We start from the raw sequence: 20,236 nt of genomic DNA, 5'->3' as shown, positions 1-20,236 counted from the left end.
TTCACAATGGATTTGAGTTCACAATTTCACATTATAAAAAACGTTAAAATCTAAAGTAAGAACCATATTCCTCTTAATTTCTCTTTGTGTTACGCTTGTATAGTTCTTTTCATCTTTGTTATTATTGTTTCTATTTTATGAGCTTTTGTAAAGTTACATTATTGTGTTTTCGCATCAAATTTATTAGAAAAGTCATATATTTGTTTTATAAATATTTTCTTATTGGTTAAACCGAAAACCGAACCGTTAAGGACCAAAACCGATAAAAAATATATTATTGGTTTGGTTATTGGTTTAACATATTTAAAAACCAAAAACTGATAAACCGAACCGATAATACATAAAACCGAACTGACCGATGCACACCCCTATTCATGAGAGTAACCTAATAGTCTTAAAAGTTGAGTATTTATGTAAAATTTAAAATAAATTTTACGATAATACAATATTTATGATGCAATTATATTTCATCAATGAGTTCATTTTTATTTGAATTGTTCGTTAATATGTACTATATATAATATGTATTGCAATTTATGTTATTTAGAAATTTAGAATAAAATATAATTTTATATTAATGAAGAATTTGAAAAAAAAAATTGTATTACAGTAAAGATTATAGAGTGATTATTTGCAAAAAGAATAAATGATTTATATTATGAAATAAGAAAATAAGAATGAAATATAAATAATAATATAATATTGAAAAGAGAGAAAAAGATTCATTTTTAGAGAGTAAAATAGAGAATTGGATTGGAGTTGATTGTCTGAAAAAAATAGAGAACTCTATATTTGGAGAGTAAAATAGATGATTGGATTGGAGATGCCCTAAAAAAAGGAAAAAAGTTAATCAATCATGGAATTCAACGTATCAATTATGGAAACGTGGAGAAAAGAAGCAAGAGAGGCAACACATGTTGCTAGCTTAATTAATTAGAGCCTGATTATACTAATCTTAACACCTACAATCAATGCTAACATGGCACTGCCTTCATTTTGAAAGAGATTGCAACTATTTGGTTCCGAAATAAGCTTAGCTAGTGTGTCTACCATTTGCCATTCTATATTTGTCAAGCATTTCTCATACATAACAAAACTTAATTCAACATAAAAATGCATATGCAAATAGTTTTTCCAAGTTTTCGGCCCATATTTAAACCTCATATGCCAATGCATATTCTGTTTTATGCAGTCACAAATACGACTTATCTCAATCACTTCAGATTCCAATTAAATTTTACCTCTTTACAACAAATCTCTAAATTGCGACATTTAACAAGTTTGATCTTACAAAAAGCAAGAAACTTAACAGCGAAGTGAGTTCAACATCTACTATATATACTTAAAACATAACTTTAACCATGTATCAACAGTGTAATGGGATTTATCCCTACCGTGCTCCGCCCCTGCTCGTATCGAATATGAAATGAATCAATGATACATACACCACAGATCAAAGGAAAAGTTTATACCTGCAATCCAAGTGTATCGAGTTTCTTAACAACAACCACAATAGGATCACCCTTTCCATTAGGAGGCTGAATTGAACCTTTATATACACTCCCAAAACCACCTTCCCCAATCTTTAACAATCTATTGAAATTCCTTGTAGCCTCCTTAAGCTCTGAGAGAGTAAAAACCCTCAAATTTTGCTCTCTTTCTCTATACATTTCCGGTATACTTCGAGGAGGTGAAACTGAACCTGTAGACCTAGTTGCTCCATTTCTCCTACTTTCATTACTCAATTCTGGTGCTGATTCCCCTCTCCTACGGGAACTCGATTTATCCTTGAATATATAAAAACACTTCAGCATTTTTCTTAAAGCAAAAATCTTGAAACTTCCTGAATTAAAAACACCCCAATAGGGTTAAAAAAAAGTTTTTTTTTTCTTTAAGCTTCTGCTACTCTTATCAAGTCAATAACTTGGTAAAGACAAAATTTGATGATAAATAATGGAAAGATACCAACTTTCTGCAGCTGAAATAGGAACAAAACTAGGATAAGCAAAGAAAAATGAAAATACGTGAGAAAGGAACAGAGAAAAGTCAATCAAAACGTGGGAACTGGAAGCTTTACACCAAAAGGGGACAAAATTTCCAGTGGGTATCAGTAAAAAAGCAAGAAAACTCAAAAACCAGAGAAACCCATATGAGAAAACAGAAGAAAAACTCAGAAACCCACTTCAGAATTGTAAAGAAAAAGCAATATATATTGAAATAAACTGTAAAAATTGGGGAAAAAACAAGAATTTTGCAGCTGTATAAGTAGTCAAATGTGGAAAATGGATTTAACAAGCGTGACATAGGAATGTAAAGGTTATAGAGAGAGAGAGAGCGTGTTAACGTGTATGAAAGGAAAAGGAGTAAGGAAGGACAAAACTTGAGAAGACTACAAAAATATTGATGTGCTATTGAAGACGATGACCAAGAAAATATGGAGAAATGAATCAACCTATTCTTTTAGAGTGTTGTTTGGTTTTAAAATAAGTTACTAGTATGTTATATCGCGATATAAATATTTTGGGATAAGTCATATCGCGATTTTATTTCAATCCAACATAGGATGAATTCATTCTAAAACCAAATGAGTTCTCGATTAACGGATCAATTACCTTTGTTGGATGTCTGGTTTGTTTTAAATATATGATAATAATTAATAATTAAGTCATAATCTATTGATGGATTGTGTCAATAACTTCTTTTCTTTTTTATAGCTTCAAGGATTTTATAATGAATCTACTAGTTTTTGTCGTTTTAGTTATTGTTGTTGGATTAACAATAGGGGGTTGCTTCTAGTGGACTTGGAGTTGGTCAATGGATTGTTGTCAAGCTATAGAGGGTATCGCGAGACAGTTTAAAACAGAGAAAAAAATATGAGATACTTTATTGCTTGGTTAAATTTTTATGAAAGATTTATCAATCTCTGAACTGATTGGAAATGCATTACACTGAGAAAAATAAGTTGAAATTTTGTGAGTGAGGGAAAAAAATCACTTATCCAAATTAGCTTGTCCTATGTTATATTATCCAAAACATTATTCTAATATATAATGTAATTTATTTGAAAACAAAAAAACTCATATCCAACAGGCCCTAACATTTTTTTATTGTACTATGATATTACTACTTTTTTTAAAAGGTACTATGAGTACCATGTTCCAATAGGAAAAAAAAAAGACTTTTCTCATGTACTTTTTTTTTCTTTTCTTTTCTTTTTGTTTAATTTTCTTGCTGGTTGTCTGATGAGGATTTCTTGGATAATTCATAATTCAAGTGGACCAATATTTGACAATGATGTTTGTGAGATTTTAAGATTAAAATATTTGATGAGAAAATGTCAAATACAGCGTGTTTATGTTTTCCACAGCTTATGTTTAATTTATTAATCATTACAAAGACTTATTATTATTTTTCGAACAAAAAAATAGTGTTGATTTTGCAATAGATTAATTTATTTTGTGTTTTTTTTCTTTGATAATGAAATTTCTAAAACAGTTAAAGACCGTTGAACGCGTTTTGGAGCGAGTCCAGTCTTGAGGCTTTAAAAGGGAAAGATCAGTACATTAAGTAAGGAATTAAAGATGAGAAATTTTTATTTTATTTTTCACCTCCTGTTTTGATACCGGCTTTATATTGAAGATTTGGAGTCCAACTCTTTTGGATACTTACTGCGTAGGATTCCATTTGGGAGAAGCACTCCCTATCAAGATTTTTTCATACTTAAGGCTTAAATTCGAGACTCTAATAAGGGAGTAGCAGCTCCATTCAATGCACCACACCCGTTAGTGGTAAAAGATAATGAGTAATTACTAACAAGGGAGTTTGAAATCTTGATATTTTTAAATAAGACTGATTTGAGAATTAAAAGTATAAATAGGTAGGAGTGGACATCATACAGTAGATATTGAATTATTATATCGAATTAAAAAACTTTATTCTGCTATATCGGTATTATGGTATTTGAATACGAATATAAAAGACTTTTGGTATTCCATGTACGATATTCAATATTTATATATAAAACAAATACTGAAATTCTAAATATCATATCAAAGTATAGAAGTTATACACCAACATGGTTTGTGGTGCAGTGATAGGATTGTTTCACCCTTAATCAAAAAAATTGGGTTCAACCCTGGTTATGGAGAAAATCTTGTTGAAAGCGTTACTCCTAAATGGACCCTGTAGTGCGCGATCGAAATTTAATCGGGACTCTAATATATGCTACTGACATCGGATGGGAAATCAAAAATAAAATAAAATAGAAGTTATACATACAATTCATATATATTATTTTATTGTAATAAGAGAAAATATATGTATATTAAAAAAAAAAGCAAATATATAAAATAGTTTACTTGGTAATTTTCTATTATATGAGTATACATGTAAATCAAAATCAAATAAATTATAATTATCAATTTCTCATACTTCAAATTATCAAAATTAATTTTTAAAACTATAAATCATACACTACATTAATTTGATATGAATAATAATATAAGTAGTATTTTAGAAAATTAAAATTATCGAAGTTGTTAATTAATACCTTGTCATGTTTACCCCCTACAAATAGGTAGTTGGATTTTTAAGAGTCGGTGTCCAATAATAAAACTACTACTATGGTACTATTAGCTGTCTGACTTAAATGCCCTCGAAGGACGACGTAAGACAAAAACAACCAATGTAAAAGAGAGTTGTGAAGTGTTGGAATCATCTTCGAGATTTCGGGTTTGAGTTTTTGGATATAGAATTATTTTTATTTAGGAGTGTTTTATTTTTTAGTGTGAAACTTTTCAGCGCGAATTTAGATTTAATCGAGCTCCAATATAGATATCAAATATCGAATGAAAAATTTTAAAAAAAAGTATCAAAAAGTCTGTTAATTTAGATTCATTCAAGTATTAAATGGTTCATTTTTAAAGGTGATTCTTCTAATACAATTTTTTCCATGTTAAAAATTCAAACTTGAAATTTCTAGTTGAAGAGCAAAGAGTCTCAATTATTTTATCACTACTTTAGTGTGGTGGCTTTTGTTTCAAGAAGTGTTTAGGATTTTCGTTTTTAAATTTTTGCAAAAAAACAAAAAGAAATTGAATATTTTTATACTTTGTTAAAAAACAAAATCCACCAAATCTTATTTCAATTTACGTATTTGATATGAACGTCCAAAAATGATTGATACTTATCGTTTTATTTTTGTAAACCTCGATAACTTTCAAAGCGTTATTTGAATTGAGACCTTTTGGAATTTGGAAACAATATCTATATTTCTATAAGGTAGTGTAAGGTTTGCGCATACTTTATTTTCTTCAGACTCAACGTATAAAATTACATTGAATATATTATTGTTGATAGTGATATTTCAATCAAACTATTTTTCCACTCAGTAAAAATTTTAATATACAATATGCATAAATACTAATATTCTAAACATCATGTTTAGGCAAATACTATCATCATTATATAAAATGCATTTGCATGTGTTTCTTATGGGTTTAGAGTTTTAAAAGTTTTAAAATCCATCTCCATGATTATCTAATTAAATATTGTACCATATTCTTGTTTTGCCAAAAAAAGAAAAGTAGGTTATGATCTTTCCTTGTGGAATATTTGTTCAAATTGGATTAGCTTTCGGCTTATTCATATCATTAATAATTGTGTTCAAATTGGATTTCTAATCCTTTTATTTAATTTGATAAATTGTTCACGCAAAATGTTTTATCGAGTTACTTTTATATTTTTTTATGAAAAGTATAAAATATTTTCAGAACAGTTGCTTTCAAAAGCTTGATCAAACAGACTATTAATTTGACTGCTTAAAATGAAATACAGTAATTATATTTAAATTGAAATATAAAATATTAATTATGAGTAATCAAAGTGAAAAATATATATCTATGCTCTCATTAATTATTTGGGGCTGGGCATTTTTCTTTAATTGTATATGTATATATCTTGTAATTTATTCAACAAAGGTATCATGAGTTTGACCTGTTTTTTACTTGACTTGGGTTTGCTTCTATCTTCCATAGTTCCACTAATAAGGTTGGCAACTACCCTACTATTTCGTGTTCGAGTGGTAAGTATTTATAAGTTTTTAATTAAACAGTTCGAGTTTAAATTGTGAAATAAAGTTATTTTGATAGAATATATTTGATTTCAAAGTTAGATTAGTTAAGGTCAAAACAGATATCAAACATCGAATGAAAAAAAAAAAAAGCAATTCCAACACTATCAATTTTATTTAAACACAAAACTTATCTAGTCTACCAATTATGAAAATTGACATTGAATTTATTTTATCCTAATTCTTATTATTGAAAAGTATTACTTATATTGAAAAGTATAGTAACAACAACAGCTAATAATGAGCTGTTGTTACTTGTTTTAGTTCTTTTTTTATTTCTTGCATATGTCAACATTAATTAAACTCATAGACCAACCAATGATTTTCAGTTTTCACCCTTTGGACCTTCTCTTTTCTTCAAGCATTCAATATTTGAAATTTATTGATTAATATTAATTTGTATTTAAGTAATTGATTTTCGAAATTCATTGATTAATATTAATTTGTTTTACATAAATCAGCTAAAGACTTGAAAAAAAAATTTATCAAGAGATTTTCATTTTCAAGAAGGTGACATGTTAAATTATTGTACTCCTTTTATTCATTTTACTTATTACGTTTTGATTTATGAGAATTAACTTGACTAGTCTCTAAAACTAAAATCAAATTAAATTATGTTGATATTTTCAATTTAAAATGTAGATATTAAAAAACTGTACAAATTGCAATCTTTCTTATATTAATATGATAAAAATATATAATGTTTGATTCTTAAAAAATAAAATATGAAAAATAAAAGCGTAAAATTCTACATAGGATGCTGAGGTAATCACTTACATAGACCAAAAAATCATTGTGCATTAACTCTATGGACATCATGAATTCAGTTCTACATGACTAATTAATCCTTCCAGTTAAGACTTAAGAGTCTCCATTCCCACCTTTAAATGTTGAATCTCTAGCCACAATATAAATGATTTATTTTTATTTGTCACGTTTTTTTCGGAAGTTAAATTGTATAGATTTTAATTAATATTTTAATATATAGTATCATTTTTATTATATTAGTATAAAAAGGATGGTAACTTATTGTATCTCTTATATACTTTTCGACAAATTAATTTAATTTTAAAGATTAATCAAATTAACACTCGTGAGTGAACGGAAGGAGTATATAGTGAAATAAAGTTTCGTCCTCAATTTTCTGTTTCCACGTGTTTGTCGAATGAAAAAAAAAATTCACACTAATTTTGGTCAAACTTTTACATGCAGTGGCGGACCCAGGATTTTCACGAAGTGAATTCAAGATATAAAAATATACCTAATATTATTTGTAATTTTTATGAGGCTAACAGCATACACATCTGACTATACTAAACAATGTTAATACATTTGAAAAAAAATTACATTGACTTATGAATGAGACGGTAAATAACAAGATGGACGAAAAACTAGGCTTCAATATAAACTAAGAAAATAAAAGAATATTATGAATGATTTCTCTTCATTCAACATTTAATAAATAAAAACAAAATAATTATAACCTTAATTTCAGAATCGAATACATAGAAATATACCTAATATTATTTGTAATTTTTTGTTGATTTTAGAATGATAAGGGATTTTTTTAGTTGAAGAAATAAAAAATAACCACAATAATCATATATGTATATATAAAGACTAGAATCAAGAGCGAAAATCATTCAACAAAGAAGAAGACAAAAGGGTTTTTAGAATTGAGAATAATAGGGATTAGTGCTTTTTTGGTTGAGTTTTTTTAAAAAAAGTTGTTGACTATTGGACTTTTAATTGTAAAAGTAAAAACTTGTTCTACTTTTTATAGTTTCTAAATAACTAAAAGGACAAAAGTTACACCTACATAGAGGACAAAACTGCGTGTGAACGTTTTATATATAAAAAAAACGAATTAAAACTAAAATGTGGCAATGGGGATTCGATCCCGGGTTGGCTAGGAAAATTGAACCCCCTCAACCACTCGGCTAAGCTTCAGACTTGTGTTAGTGGGTTCAAAATTTAATATATACATATAAAATTTTTAAAACTGATTAAATATACATATATATACAGTGTTATTTTTCAACGAAGTGGATTCATATGAACCCACTTGAACCAGTGTAGGTCCGCCCCTGTTTACATGTAACGTTAATTTTAGTTTAATGATATGATATCATATGTCTACCTAAAATTTATGCCTTTCTTTACTACTCGCATATCCCATTTACTAGGAAATCAAAAGTTGTGTTATTAATTTATTGTTTTTTATTAGATATGAAATTTTAATTAAACACATTATTTAATTTTATAAAGGATTGCGGAAAAAAGAATTTTTTTTTTTATTTGAAATGAAGTAAAATAAAATTTAAAAAGTATTAAATTATAGAACCATTTAGTAGTATTTATTAGTGTCATAAGTGCAATGATAATGAGACATGAAACTTTAGGACTGCCCTTTGACTTATTAAGTGAACTGGAAAACAGTCTGCTGATTTGGTTGATTTTTTTCTTTTTTACTTTTTCACTAAAATATGGAGTACTACGTAATTTCTGACAATTATAAAATTTGGTACCAAATATAGAGGCTAAATTTCACATGTGCATGCCCTTTTTTACCTTCATCATATTTGGTAAATATCATTTAGAATTGTATTTTATAAGTTCTTAAGCGCTTGTTATGTATATAAATTAACTATTTAAAATATGTCAATTTCTTTTAACTATACCCAATGAAATTCCACTGAGTAAGGTGGATCAAGTTTACATAGACTTCACCCTACCTCAAAAATGTAGAAAGATGGTTTGGCATCAAACCCAAATTTTAACATAATTGTTTAATATATAAATTCAATTTCATAATTTAATATCAAATTTGGTTGGGGTCATAGCAATCATTATTGTGACTGTTTTGTCAAATTTCCACTTTTCAAAGATAACATTTCTGAGATTGATCACAAAAAAGGGAAAAAAAGGCAATAAGGCAGAACAAGTCGAATTTGACAAACACACTAAATTGGAAAACCATTCAACAAAAGCCTAATAAATTCAAATTATTTTCCACCAAAGCTTTTGTCAAATAATATCTTGCTAGTGATTATTAGGAAATGGAGAGAGGAGAGATGAAATTGTATTCGTATAAATGAGTATACAAAAGCCGAGAAGACTATTTTTGTTTCATGGTACAAAATAGGTGTGGGCCCAATATTTAATGGTAAATTATATTAAATTATAGTCACGTACAGTAATTAAATGAAACTAATAACGTTTATCAACTCGTGCAATTTTCCCTTAAAATTATATAAAAATATATTTATTATTGTATAGAATTTTCAAAATTGTACAAAATTTGATAAATTCATCTAGTTTAACGATATATGTACATTATAAAATACTAAGGGTTAATTTGGCCATGTGATACGAAATCATATACAATGAAGTTGAAGTTTTTTTTGAACATGTAATCTGATTGTTTCAGTTGTATTTTGTGCTCATAAATATTAAAAAAAAATTGTGTGAGAATAGCATATAATCCAACATTACCAGTCTCAGGGACGGAGGATAGCAGGACCGACTAAACAAGATTGGGGACCTAAAGTCAAACCTTAATGAGGGGCCCTAATATTTATTTATTTTTTAAAATAAACTTGTGATTCTTGAAAAAAAAAATTTAGATATAAGATGATGAGTTGTTGTTTTTTTTTTTTTTACAAATATAAACTTGTGTGTTAATTTTTATATATGAAATATTTGAAATCATGATATGAAATTCCCAAATCAAGCTTTTTGGAGAACTTGAAATTTAGATGAAGATGAAATCGCATGTCCAATTGTTAGTTCCATTTCTAATTTCAAATTACAAAAATGAAATCACATGTCCAAACACCCAAGTCTCAGAACTCATATATAAATAGATGTAGAGTTGCATTGTTAAAATTTTTAGGTGCCACACAAAATAGGAGCTCAATAAGGAGTCACAAAATTTGTTGCTTTGATAACTTGGAAAACAAATGGATTTATTTACACAAACACTACAAGTACTTGTATCACTTATAATAGAAAAAAGAAAACTTCCCTTCCCTCCTTTTGCCATACTCTCCCTAGTGTAAACATACTTGATCAAAAAGAACTAATGGGACACATGAAGAGACCATTTCTTTTGCCAAAGAATATTACTCAACATATATATACGTATATAGAAAAAATTTACTCGTTCCGTGCATAAGGATCTCAATTTTGAGGCTGAGGTAAGTTTGATTCCGCGATATGTGGAGCCTGAAATAGCAGGTAAAGAAAGTTGGACAAAAAGGTTCATATTAAGCTTATTTTGAGTAACTTGTATAGACCATATTTGAGTAGACTTGCCTGAGCTAAGGGGCTCATTGGTCGTGCAGTTTCGGAGATGGTCTTCTTTTTGAGTTATTTAGGCAAGGGAAGTTGTGGAAATTTTTTATGGTGGTAGAGGTACAAGTATGACATGGTGTGTAAGGGATTACTTTTTAATAAAAAATGTGTAGGTCCTACTTTTTTATTTATATTCTCCTACCTTTACTTATTTTTTATGAATAAAAAGTTATGTGAGTACTATTTTTCTTATTTTACATTGATATTCTTTCTCTTACATTTTACTCTACTTACGTTCTATTCTTCATCTTTTTTCTTTCCTTTTTTTTAAAAAAAAAAAAATAATTCTTCTTTACTCTAAATTTTTAGATCAACTTTGACTAATGAATTTTATCTACTTATTCTTTTTATATCATTCATATATTTATCTTTTTCATTTGATAATTAGCAGGTATATTATTTTTTATTTTTTAAATTATATCAAAAATATGGAAGAAAATGAGAATAAAATTTTTACCTACGAACTAAAAGTTTAGGTAGACAATCAACTATACTATTAATATCCCCATTTGGTATGTGTATTTAAGTCTGATTGATCAATTTTTTCACTTATTAAATTGAACTATTTTATCAATTTGTATATTAATAAACCACACCAAATATTTTTTTAATAGATTTTTTTATTTTCTCAATTTTTTTGAGTTTGATTTGAATCATATTATAGTAAAGTGTATTTGATTTTTTATGACATATGGTGTAAATACCCACACTATTTTATACAATTATTTAATTCTCTCTCTCTCTCTCTCTCTCTATATATATATATATATTTGTTCTCACCCGTTGTCTAATACCCACATTGGAGTCCGACTAAATCTGGATTCGCGTCAGAAAGTCCCACATTGGGGGTAAAGCTCTTCCGAACAAAGGCGACTCCGTACCCAAGGAGACTCAAACCTGAGACCTCTTGATTAAGGATGAAGGAGTACTTACCACTCCACCAAAATCCTTGTTGGTAAACAATTATATATATACAAAAATATCAACTGTAATGCGCAAAAAAAGGAAAAATATACTATATGATAAATATTTGTACATAGAAAATATTTTTTTCCTTTTTTAATAAATTGAGTTAGATATAATTGTATGGAAGTGTGGCATTTACATCATTATTTGTAAAAATTAAATTAATTTCAGTGTAATACGCAATTAAACTTTTTTTTAAATTAAGAAAATAAAAAAACTTAATTTTATTGATTCGGTTGGTTTGATAAGTGAAAAAACTAATCAATCCAACATATATAAATATGTACCAAATGAGGAATTTTCCTAGCTTAGTTAATTAACTACCTAGGCGTTCATCTCGTAGGTTAAAATTTCAGTCTTCATTTTATAATTTTCTCCTAGATTTTTCATTTTCATATTCTTGATTATTTTTTTTAAAAAAAATTTAAAAAAAATCTACAAGCCAATTGTCAAATGGAGAAAGATATATAATATAAGAAGAATTGAGTAAATTAAATTCATGATTGTTTTAAACATTAAAATCTGAAATCAACAAAGAATAAGAAAGGAAAAAAAAAAAGGTTAAAGGGAAGAAATTGAGAAAAAAGAGTGAGAAGCAAAGTAGGAGAGAGAAAGGCCCCACTATCATTCAAACATGATAATTTTTTATTCAAAAGAATTAAGTAAAGATAGGAGAGAGAAATAACAATACAAATAAAAAAGTAGGACCTACACATTGTTAGTTGAAAAATAATCCCTCACACACCATGTCATACTTGTGCCTCTACCAGCATAAAAATTTTCGAAGTTGTATAGGACTAGATGCACCTGCACCAGTAGCTTCAATAGAAGTTCTTTCTTGTGATTCTTGTACTGCCTGTGTCAGTATCTCAACCGCTTCGCTCATTTTTGGCCGCTCTTTGGCGTTCTTGTTTAAGCAGCTATCAGCCAGTTTTGCAATTCTCTTAGCAGCAAGAAGTGAGAAGTCGTTTTGAAGCCTCGAGTCAATTATCTTGCTAAATCTTCTACTATCAGCAGGAAATTGTTTTACCCAATCAAGAAGCTTCTGCTCGATCACAGGACGGCCCCTTTCCAAAGTTCGCCTGCCTGTGAGGATCTCATAGAGAACAACTCCAAAGCTCCATACATCACTCTTAACTGATAGATGTCCAGTTTCAGCATATTCAGGGGCAGCATATCCTAAAGTCCCCACCGGCTAAGAACAAAAAATTATGTATTAACAATCAGGCCACGAGAATAGAAGTCTAAAGCATGACTAACCTGTGCAATTCAGGGACTAAAAATGACTAAAGATAAACTATACCAGCTAGTAAAGTAATAAAGCACATGGTTAAATAAATAGCTAGAGATCAATGAAAACAAACAGCATGGTGACTTGCGACTGGAAAGAGGAATATGATGGCTCATCATAGCGAGAAGCTAAGTTGCTCGGATTCGTGTGTGGGTGTTTGATACGGGTGTGGATCCAAAGGTCAGATCCTTCGTGATCTAAATCTTAAGATTCAAGGGTCCAGATTCAAATTTAGATACGCCTACAGGTACGAGGATTCGGTTAAAAATGATTCAAATATCTAAATTAGAGTTTGATGTCTAAATTATGAGATATTATGTGGAAAACTTACGAAGTATTCCGAGGGAAAAATATTGATCAAGGGGAGAATCCCAGAAGGTGATAAAAGGAAAAGGATTGACATAGAAATTTCATTATACAAGTTGCTTTCCTTTTCCAGTCTTTATACAAAGCACTCCATTTTCTGCAATTTCATCTTAGCTTTTGTCCTGATTACAGAAATCATTGTATCTATCCCAAATTTCTCTATTGATTTTGGTCAAAGTCCCCAAAATAGATTGACCAACTCTGGTACCACACCCACGTCGTGTCGACACGGGTGCGACACGAAAGTAACTTAGGCAAAAAGAAGACATAAAAATGCAGTCCCTTCAAGTATTAGCAAAAAAGGCGGGTATATTTCGAATGTACAGAATTTGGCATAACAAACCCTACCACACCCTCTTTCTAGGGAAGTCCACTATAAAAATTCAGCATCCATGCAAAATCGAACAATGTCATCACTTACCTCTGTAGACACATGAGTGCAGTCACCAGCTGGCCCTTCCCTTGCAAGCCCAAAATCTGAGAGCCTTGCATTAAAATTCTCATCCAGAAGCACATTTGATGACTTGAAATCTCGATGTATCACCTTCAATTTTAAACAAAAAATATTCATCAAGAAAGGAAATGAAAGAAAAAGTTCAAGAGTTTTGTATGGAGTTAGAAAGAAGAAAGGTGCTTTTAGGAGCACAAAATGTTTTTAGCTTAATTGGTGTTAATTATGATCATAAACATGCTAGCTCTTGTCCACCTCTTTCTTGGCTTCAGAACTTAGTTGGAAATACAGATACATGAGAATTAACGAAGTTTATTTGTTGCATTTTGCCAGTAAATGGAACAGGTATATGCCAGTTTCCTAATAATGTTAAGAAGGCAAAGCATGTCGGTTAACCCCTGACAACACACTGCTACAAATTCATCAACTTGATTAAATGGAAAAAATTGTCATGTAATTAGAGAGCTTGATAAACAAGTCTAATGTATATATCTAATTATCAGCTGGATTTTCTTCTGGCATTTGAAATTCAGGATACGACTCTGTTAGCAAAGTCAGATAATATGTGTTTTCTATGTCATAAGCAGAAAATCAATTGTGACCTGATTAGCAGAATTTGAAGTGCCAATCATTTTATCTGAGTAGTTAAGCATACCTGGACTTCTAGTCCCTCATGCAGATAAGCCATCCCTTGTGCGGCACCAAGGATAATTTTCAATCTTGTTCTCCAAGGAACTACAGCCTACAGGTACAGCTTTGTTGAACAGATGATCCTCTAAGCTCATATTTTGCATGTATTCATAAACCAACAGGCGCTGCATCCCTCCTTCCCCATCTGTAGCGCAATATCCTAGAAGTTTAACAAGATTAGGGTGCTCCAAGACACCGAGGAATTGAACTTCTGCAATCCATTGTCGGTGGCCCTGCATAGTATATGAAGAATTAGCAACATTTATCATCAGAGCCACAGAGAAACCAGCAAAGAATCAAGATGTCGTAACATATAGAGAGGACCAGGGGCGGACCCACGTTAGTTCCAGGGGGTTCACCCGAACCCCCTCGGCAAAAAATTACACTGTATATCTAAGGTAATTTTCTGTATTTATGTGAATATATATATTTTGAACCCCCTCAATGACAAGGAGAAAGAGATAGCCTAGTGGCAGGTTCCCTGAAAATTAAGCCTCATGTTGAGGGTTCGAATCCCTGCATTAGCGTTTTATTTTTTTCTTTTTCAGTTTCAGTTTTTTTTTTTTTTTTTAAGGTTTCAGTTCCGCTTTCACGTTTTTTTTAGTTTTTTATTTTATAAAGCATGCTAAAAGTGTGGTTTTAAACCCAAAAAAATTCAAGGGTCCGCCACTAAAACTAAATACTACTACTTTCTTGAATTTTTGTTTTGTTGGCTTATATATACACATTTATACTTTTATTTTCGAACCCCCTGAACGAAAATCCTGGGTCCGCCACTGGAGAGGACAGTGAACTTATACAACCAAACAGAAGTGGACGTTGAACTCTTTAATTCATCTAACTCATTCAACATATGTGACAAGTANCTTGCGCGGCACCAAGGATAATTTTCAATCTTGTTCTCCAAGGAACTACAGGTACAGCTTTGTTGAACAGATGATCCTCTAAGCTCCTATTTTCCAATATATGTATTATGCCAAGAAAATATGGAGAAATGAATCAACCTATTCTTTTAGAGTGTTGTTTGGTTTTAAAATAAGTTACTAGTATGTTATATCGCGATATAAATATTTTGGGATAAGTCATATCGTGATTTTATTTCAATCCAACATAGGATGAATTCATTCTAAAACCAAATGAGTTCTCGATTAACGGATCAATTACCTTTGTTGGATGTCTGGTTTGTTTTAAATATATGATAATAATTAATAATTAAGTCATAATCTATTGATGGATTGTGTCAATAACTTCTTTTCTTTTTTATAGCTTCAAGGATTTTATAATGAATCTACTAGTTTTTGTCGTTTTATTGTTGTTGGATTAACAATAGGGGTTGCTTCTAGTGGACTTGGAGTTGGTCAATGGATTGTTGTCAAGCTATAGAGGGTATCGCGAGACAGTTTAAAATAGAGGAAAAAATATGAGATACTTTATTACTTGGTTAAGTTTTTATGAAAGATTTATCAATCTCTGAACTGATTGGAAATGCATTACACTGAGAAAAATAAGTTGAAATTTTGTGAGTGAGGGAAAAAACCACTTATCCAAATCAACTTGTCCTATTTAATATTATCCAAAACATTATTCTAATATATAATGTAATTTATTTGAAAACAAAAAAACTCATATCCAACAGGCCCTAACATTTTTTTTTATTGTACTATGATATCACTACTTTTTTTAAAAGGTACTATGAGTACCATGTTCCAATAGGAAAAAAAAAGACTTTTCTCATGTACTTTTTTTTTCTTTTTTTTTCTTTTTGTTTAATTTTCTTGCTGGTTGTCTGATGAGGATTTCTTGGATAATTCATAATTCAAGCGGACCAATATTTGACAATGATGTTTGTGAGATTTTAAGATTAAAATATTTGACGAGAAAATGTCAAATACAGCGTGTTTATGTTTTCCACAGCTTATGTTTAATTTATTAATCATTACAAAGACTTATTATTTTTTTTCGAACAAAAAAATAGTGTTGATTTTGCAATAGATTAATTTCTTTTGTGTTTTTTTTCTTTTGATAATGAAATTTCTAAAACAGTTAAAGACCGTTGAACGCGTTTTGGTGCGAGTCCAGTCTTGAGGCTTCAAAAGGGAAAGATTAGTACATTAAGTAAGGAATTAAAGATGAGAAATTTTTATTTTATTTTTCACCTCGTGTTTCAATACCAGCTTTATATTGGAGATTTGGAGTCCAACTATTTTGGATACTTACTGTGTAGGGTTCCATTCGGGAGAAGCACTCCCTATCAAGATTTTTTCATACTTAAGGCTTAAATTCGAGACTCTGATAAGGGAGTAGCAGCTTCATTCAATGCACCACATCTATTAGTGGTAAAAGATAATGAGGAATTACTAACAAGGGAGTTTGAAATCTTGATATTTTTAAATAAGACTGATTTGAGAATTAAAAGTATAAATAGGTAGGAGTGGACATCATACAGTAGATATTGAATTATTATATCGAATTAAAAAACTTTATTCTGCTATATCGGTATTATGGTATTTGAATATGAATATAAAAGACTTTTGGTATTCCATGTACGATATTCAATATTTATATATAAAACAAATACTGAAATTCTAAATATCATATCAAAGTATAGAAGTTATACACCAATATGGTTTGTGGTGCAGTGATGGGATTGTTTCACTCTTAATCAGAAAAATTGGGTTCAGCCCTGGTTATGGAGAAAATCTTGTTGAAAGCGTCACTCCTGAATCGGCCCTGCAGTGCGCGATCAAAATTTAATCGGGATTCTAATGTATGCTACTGACATCGAATGGGAAACCAAAAATAAAATAAAATAGAAGTTATACATACAATTCATATATATTATTTTATTGTAATAAGAGAAAATATATGTATATAAAAAAAAAAGCAAATATATAAAATAGTTTACTTGGTAATTTTCTATTATATGAGTATATATTATATGTAAATCAGAATCAAATAAATTATAATTATCAATTTCTCATAATTCAAAATATCAAAATTAATTTTTAAAACTATAAATCATTCTACATTAATTTGATATGAATAATAATATAAGTAGTATTTTAGAAAATTAAAATTATCGAAGTTGTTAATTAATACCTTGTCATGTTCACCCCCTACAAATAGGTAGTTGGCTTTTTAAAAGTCGGTGTCCAATAATAAAACTACTACTATAGTACTATTAGTTGTCTGACTTAAATGCCCTCGAAGGACGACGTAAGACAAAAACAACCAATGTAAAAGAGAGTTGTGAAGTGTTGGAATCATCCTCGAGATTTCGGGTTTGAGTTTTTGGATATAGAATTATCTTTATTTGGGAGTGTTTTATTTTTTAGTGTGAAACTTTTCAGCGCGAATTCAAATTTAATCGAGCTCCAATATAAATATCAGATATCGAATGAAAAATTAAAAAAAAGTATCAAAAAGTCTGTTAATTCAGATTCATTCAAGTATTAATGGTTCATTTTTAAAGGTGATTCTTCTTATACAATTTTTTCCATGTTCAAAATTCAAACTTGAGATTTCTAGTTAAAGAGCGAAGAATCTCAATTATTTTATCACTACTTTAGTGTGGTGGCTTTTGTTTCAAAAAGTGTTTAGGATTTTCGTTTTTTAATTTTTGCAAAAAAACAAAAGAAATTGAATATTTTTATACTTTGTTAAAAAACAAAATCCACCAAATCTTATTTCAATTTACGTATTTGATATGAACGTCCAAAAATGACATACTTATCGTTTTATTTTTGTAAACCTCGATAACTTTCAAAGCGTTATTTGAATTGAGACCTTTTGGAATTTGGAAACAACATCTATATTTTTATAAGGTAGTGTAAGGTTTGCGTATACTTTATTTTCTTCAGACTCAACGTATAAAATTACATTGAATATATTATTGTTGATAGTGATATTTCAATCAAACTATTTTTCCACTCAATAAAAATTTTAATATACAATATGCATAAATACTAATATTCTAAACATCATGTTTAGGCAAATACTATCATCATTATATAAAATGCATTTGCATGTGTTTCTTATGGGTTTAGAGTTTTAAAAGTTTTAAAATCCATCTCCATGATTATCTAATTAAATATTGTACCATATTCTTGTTTTGCCAAAAAAAGAAAAGTAGGTTATGATCTTTCCTTGTGGAATATTTGTTCAAATTGGATTAGCTTTCGGCTTATTCATATCATTAATAGTTGTGTTCAAATTGGATTTCTAATCCTTTTATTTAATTTGATAAATTGTTCACGCAAAATGTTTTATCGAGTTACTTTTATATTTTTTTATGAAAAGTATAAAATATTTTCAGAACAGTTGCTTTCAAAAGCTTGATCAAACAGACTATTAATTTGACTGCTTAAAATGAAATACAGTAATTATATTTAAATTGAAATATAAAATATTAATTATGAGTAATCAAAGTGAAAAATATATATCTATGCTCTCATTAATTATTTGGGGCTGGGCATTTTTCTTTAATTGTATATGTATATATCTTGTAATTTATTCAACAAAGGTATCATGAGTTTGACCTGTTTTTTACTTGACTTGGGTTTGCTTCTATCTTCCATAGTTCCACTAATAAGGTTGGCAACTACCCTACTATTTCGTGTTCGAGTGGTAAGTATTTATAAGTTTTTAATTAAACAGTTCGAGTTTAAATTGTGAAATAAAGTTATTTTGATAGAATATATTTGATTTCAAAGTTAGATTAGTTAAGGTCAAAACAGATATCAAACATCGAATGAAAAAAAAAAAAAGCAATTCCAACACTATCAATTTTATTTAAACACAAAACTTATCTAGTCTACCAATTATGAAAATTGACATTGAATTTATTTTATCCTAATTCTTATTATTGAAAAGTATTACTTATATTGAAAAGTATAGTAACAACAACAGCTAATAATGAGCTGTTGTTCCTTGTTTTAGTTCTTTTTTTTTCTTGCATATGTCAACATTAATTAAACTCATAGACCAACCAATGATTTTCAGTTTTCACCCTTTGGACCTTCTCTTTTCTTCCGGCATTCAATATTCGAAATTTATTGATTAATATTAATTTGTATTTAAGTAATTGATATTCGAAATTCATTGATTAATATTAATTTGTTTTACATAAATCAGCTAAAGACTTGAAAAAAATAATTAGCAAGAGATTTTCATTTTCAAGAAGGTGACGTGTTAAATTATTGTACTTCTTTTATTCATTTTACTTATTACGTTTTGATTTATGAGAATTAACTTGACTAGTCTCTAAAACTAAAATCAAATTAAATTATGTTGATATTTTCAATTTAAAATGTAGATATTAAAAAAACTGTACAAATTGCAATTTTCTTATATTAATATGATAAAAATATATAATGTTTGATTCTTAAAAAATAAAATATGAAAAATATAAGCGTAAAATACTACATAGGATGCTGAGGTAATCACTTACATAGACCAAAAAATCATTGTGCATTAACTCTATGGACATCATGAATTCAGTTCTACATGACTAATTAATGCTTCCAGTTAAGACGTAAGAGTCTCCATTCCCACCTTTAAATGTTGGATCTCTAGCCACAATATAAATGGTTTATTTTTATTTGTCATGTTTCTTTCGAAAGTTAAATTGTATAGATTTTAATTAATGTTTTAATATATAGTATCATTTTTATTATATTAGTATAAAAAGAATGGTAACTTATTGTATCTCTTATATACTTTTCGATAAATTAATTTAATTTTAAAGATTAATCAAATTAACACTCGTGAGTGAACGGAAGGAGTATATAATGAAATAAAGTTTCGTCCTCAATTTTCTGTTTCCACGTGTTTGTGGAATGAAGAATTTTTCACACTAATTTTGGTCAAACTTTTACATGTAACGTTAATTTTAGTTTAATGATATGATATCATATGTCTACCTAAAATTTATGCCTTTCTTTACTTCTCGCATATCCCATTTACTAGGAAATCAAAAGTTGTGTTA

General features: G+C 28.9%; 2 protein-coding genes across 2 annotated transcripts in view; one reads left to right on the top strand and one right to left on the bottom strand.

Moving 5' to 3' along the window:
* Nucleotides 1-14,554, bottom strand: part of LOC125841406 (probable serine/threonine-protein kinase PBL19) — a 17,206-nt gene extending 2,652 nt beyond the window's left edge. The window contains 4 exon segments of the mRNA XM_049520528.1: nt 12,266-12,647; nt 13,531-13,653; nt 14,216-14,299; nt 14,301-14,554. Of these exon segments, the coding sequence (XP_049376485.1) occupies nt 12,266-12,647; nt 13,531-13,653; nt 14,216-14,299; nt 14,301-14,519 (808 nt within the window). The 5' untranslated portion in view covers nt 14,520-14,554.
* LOC125841392 (lon protease homolog 2, peroxisomal) overlaps nt 1-20,236 on the top strand; it is a 369,735-nt gene that overhangs the window by 26,729 nt on the left and 322,770 nt on the right. The gene's annotated exons all lie outside the window — the stretch shown is intronic.

Source organism: Solanum stenotomum, chromosome 10, assembly GCF_019186545.1.
Source record: "Solanum stenotomum isolate F172 chromosome 10, ASM1918654v1, whole genome shotgun sequence".
Lineage (NCBI taxonomy): Eukaryota > Viridiplantae > Streptophyta > Magnoliopsida > Solanales > Solanaceae > Solanum > Solanum stenotomum.
The sequence above is the reverse complement of the archived record's forward strand: the minus strand, read 5'-3'. Positions and strand labels throughout refer to the sequence as shown.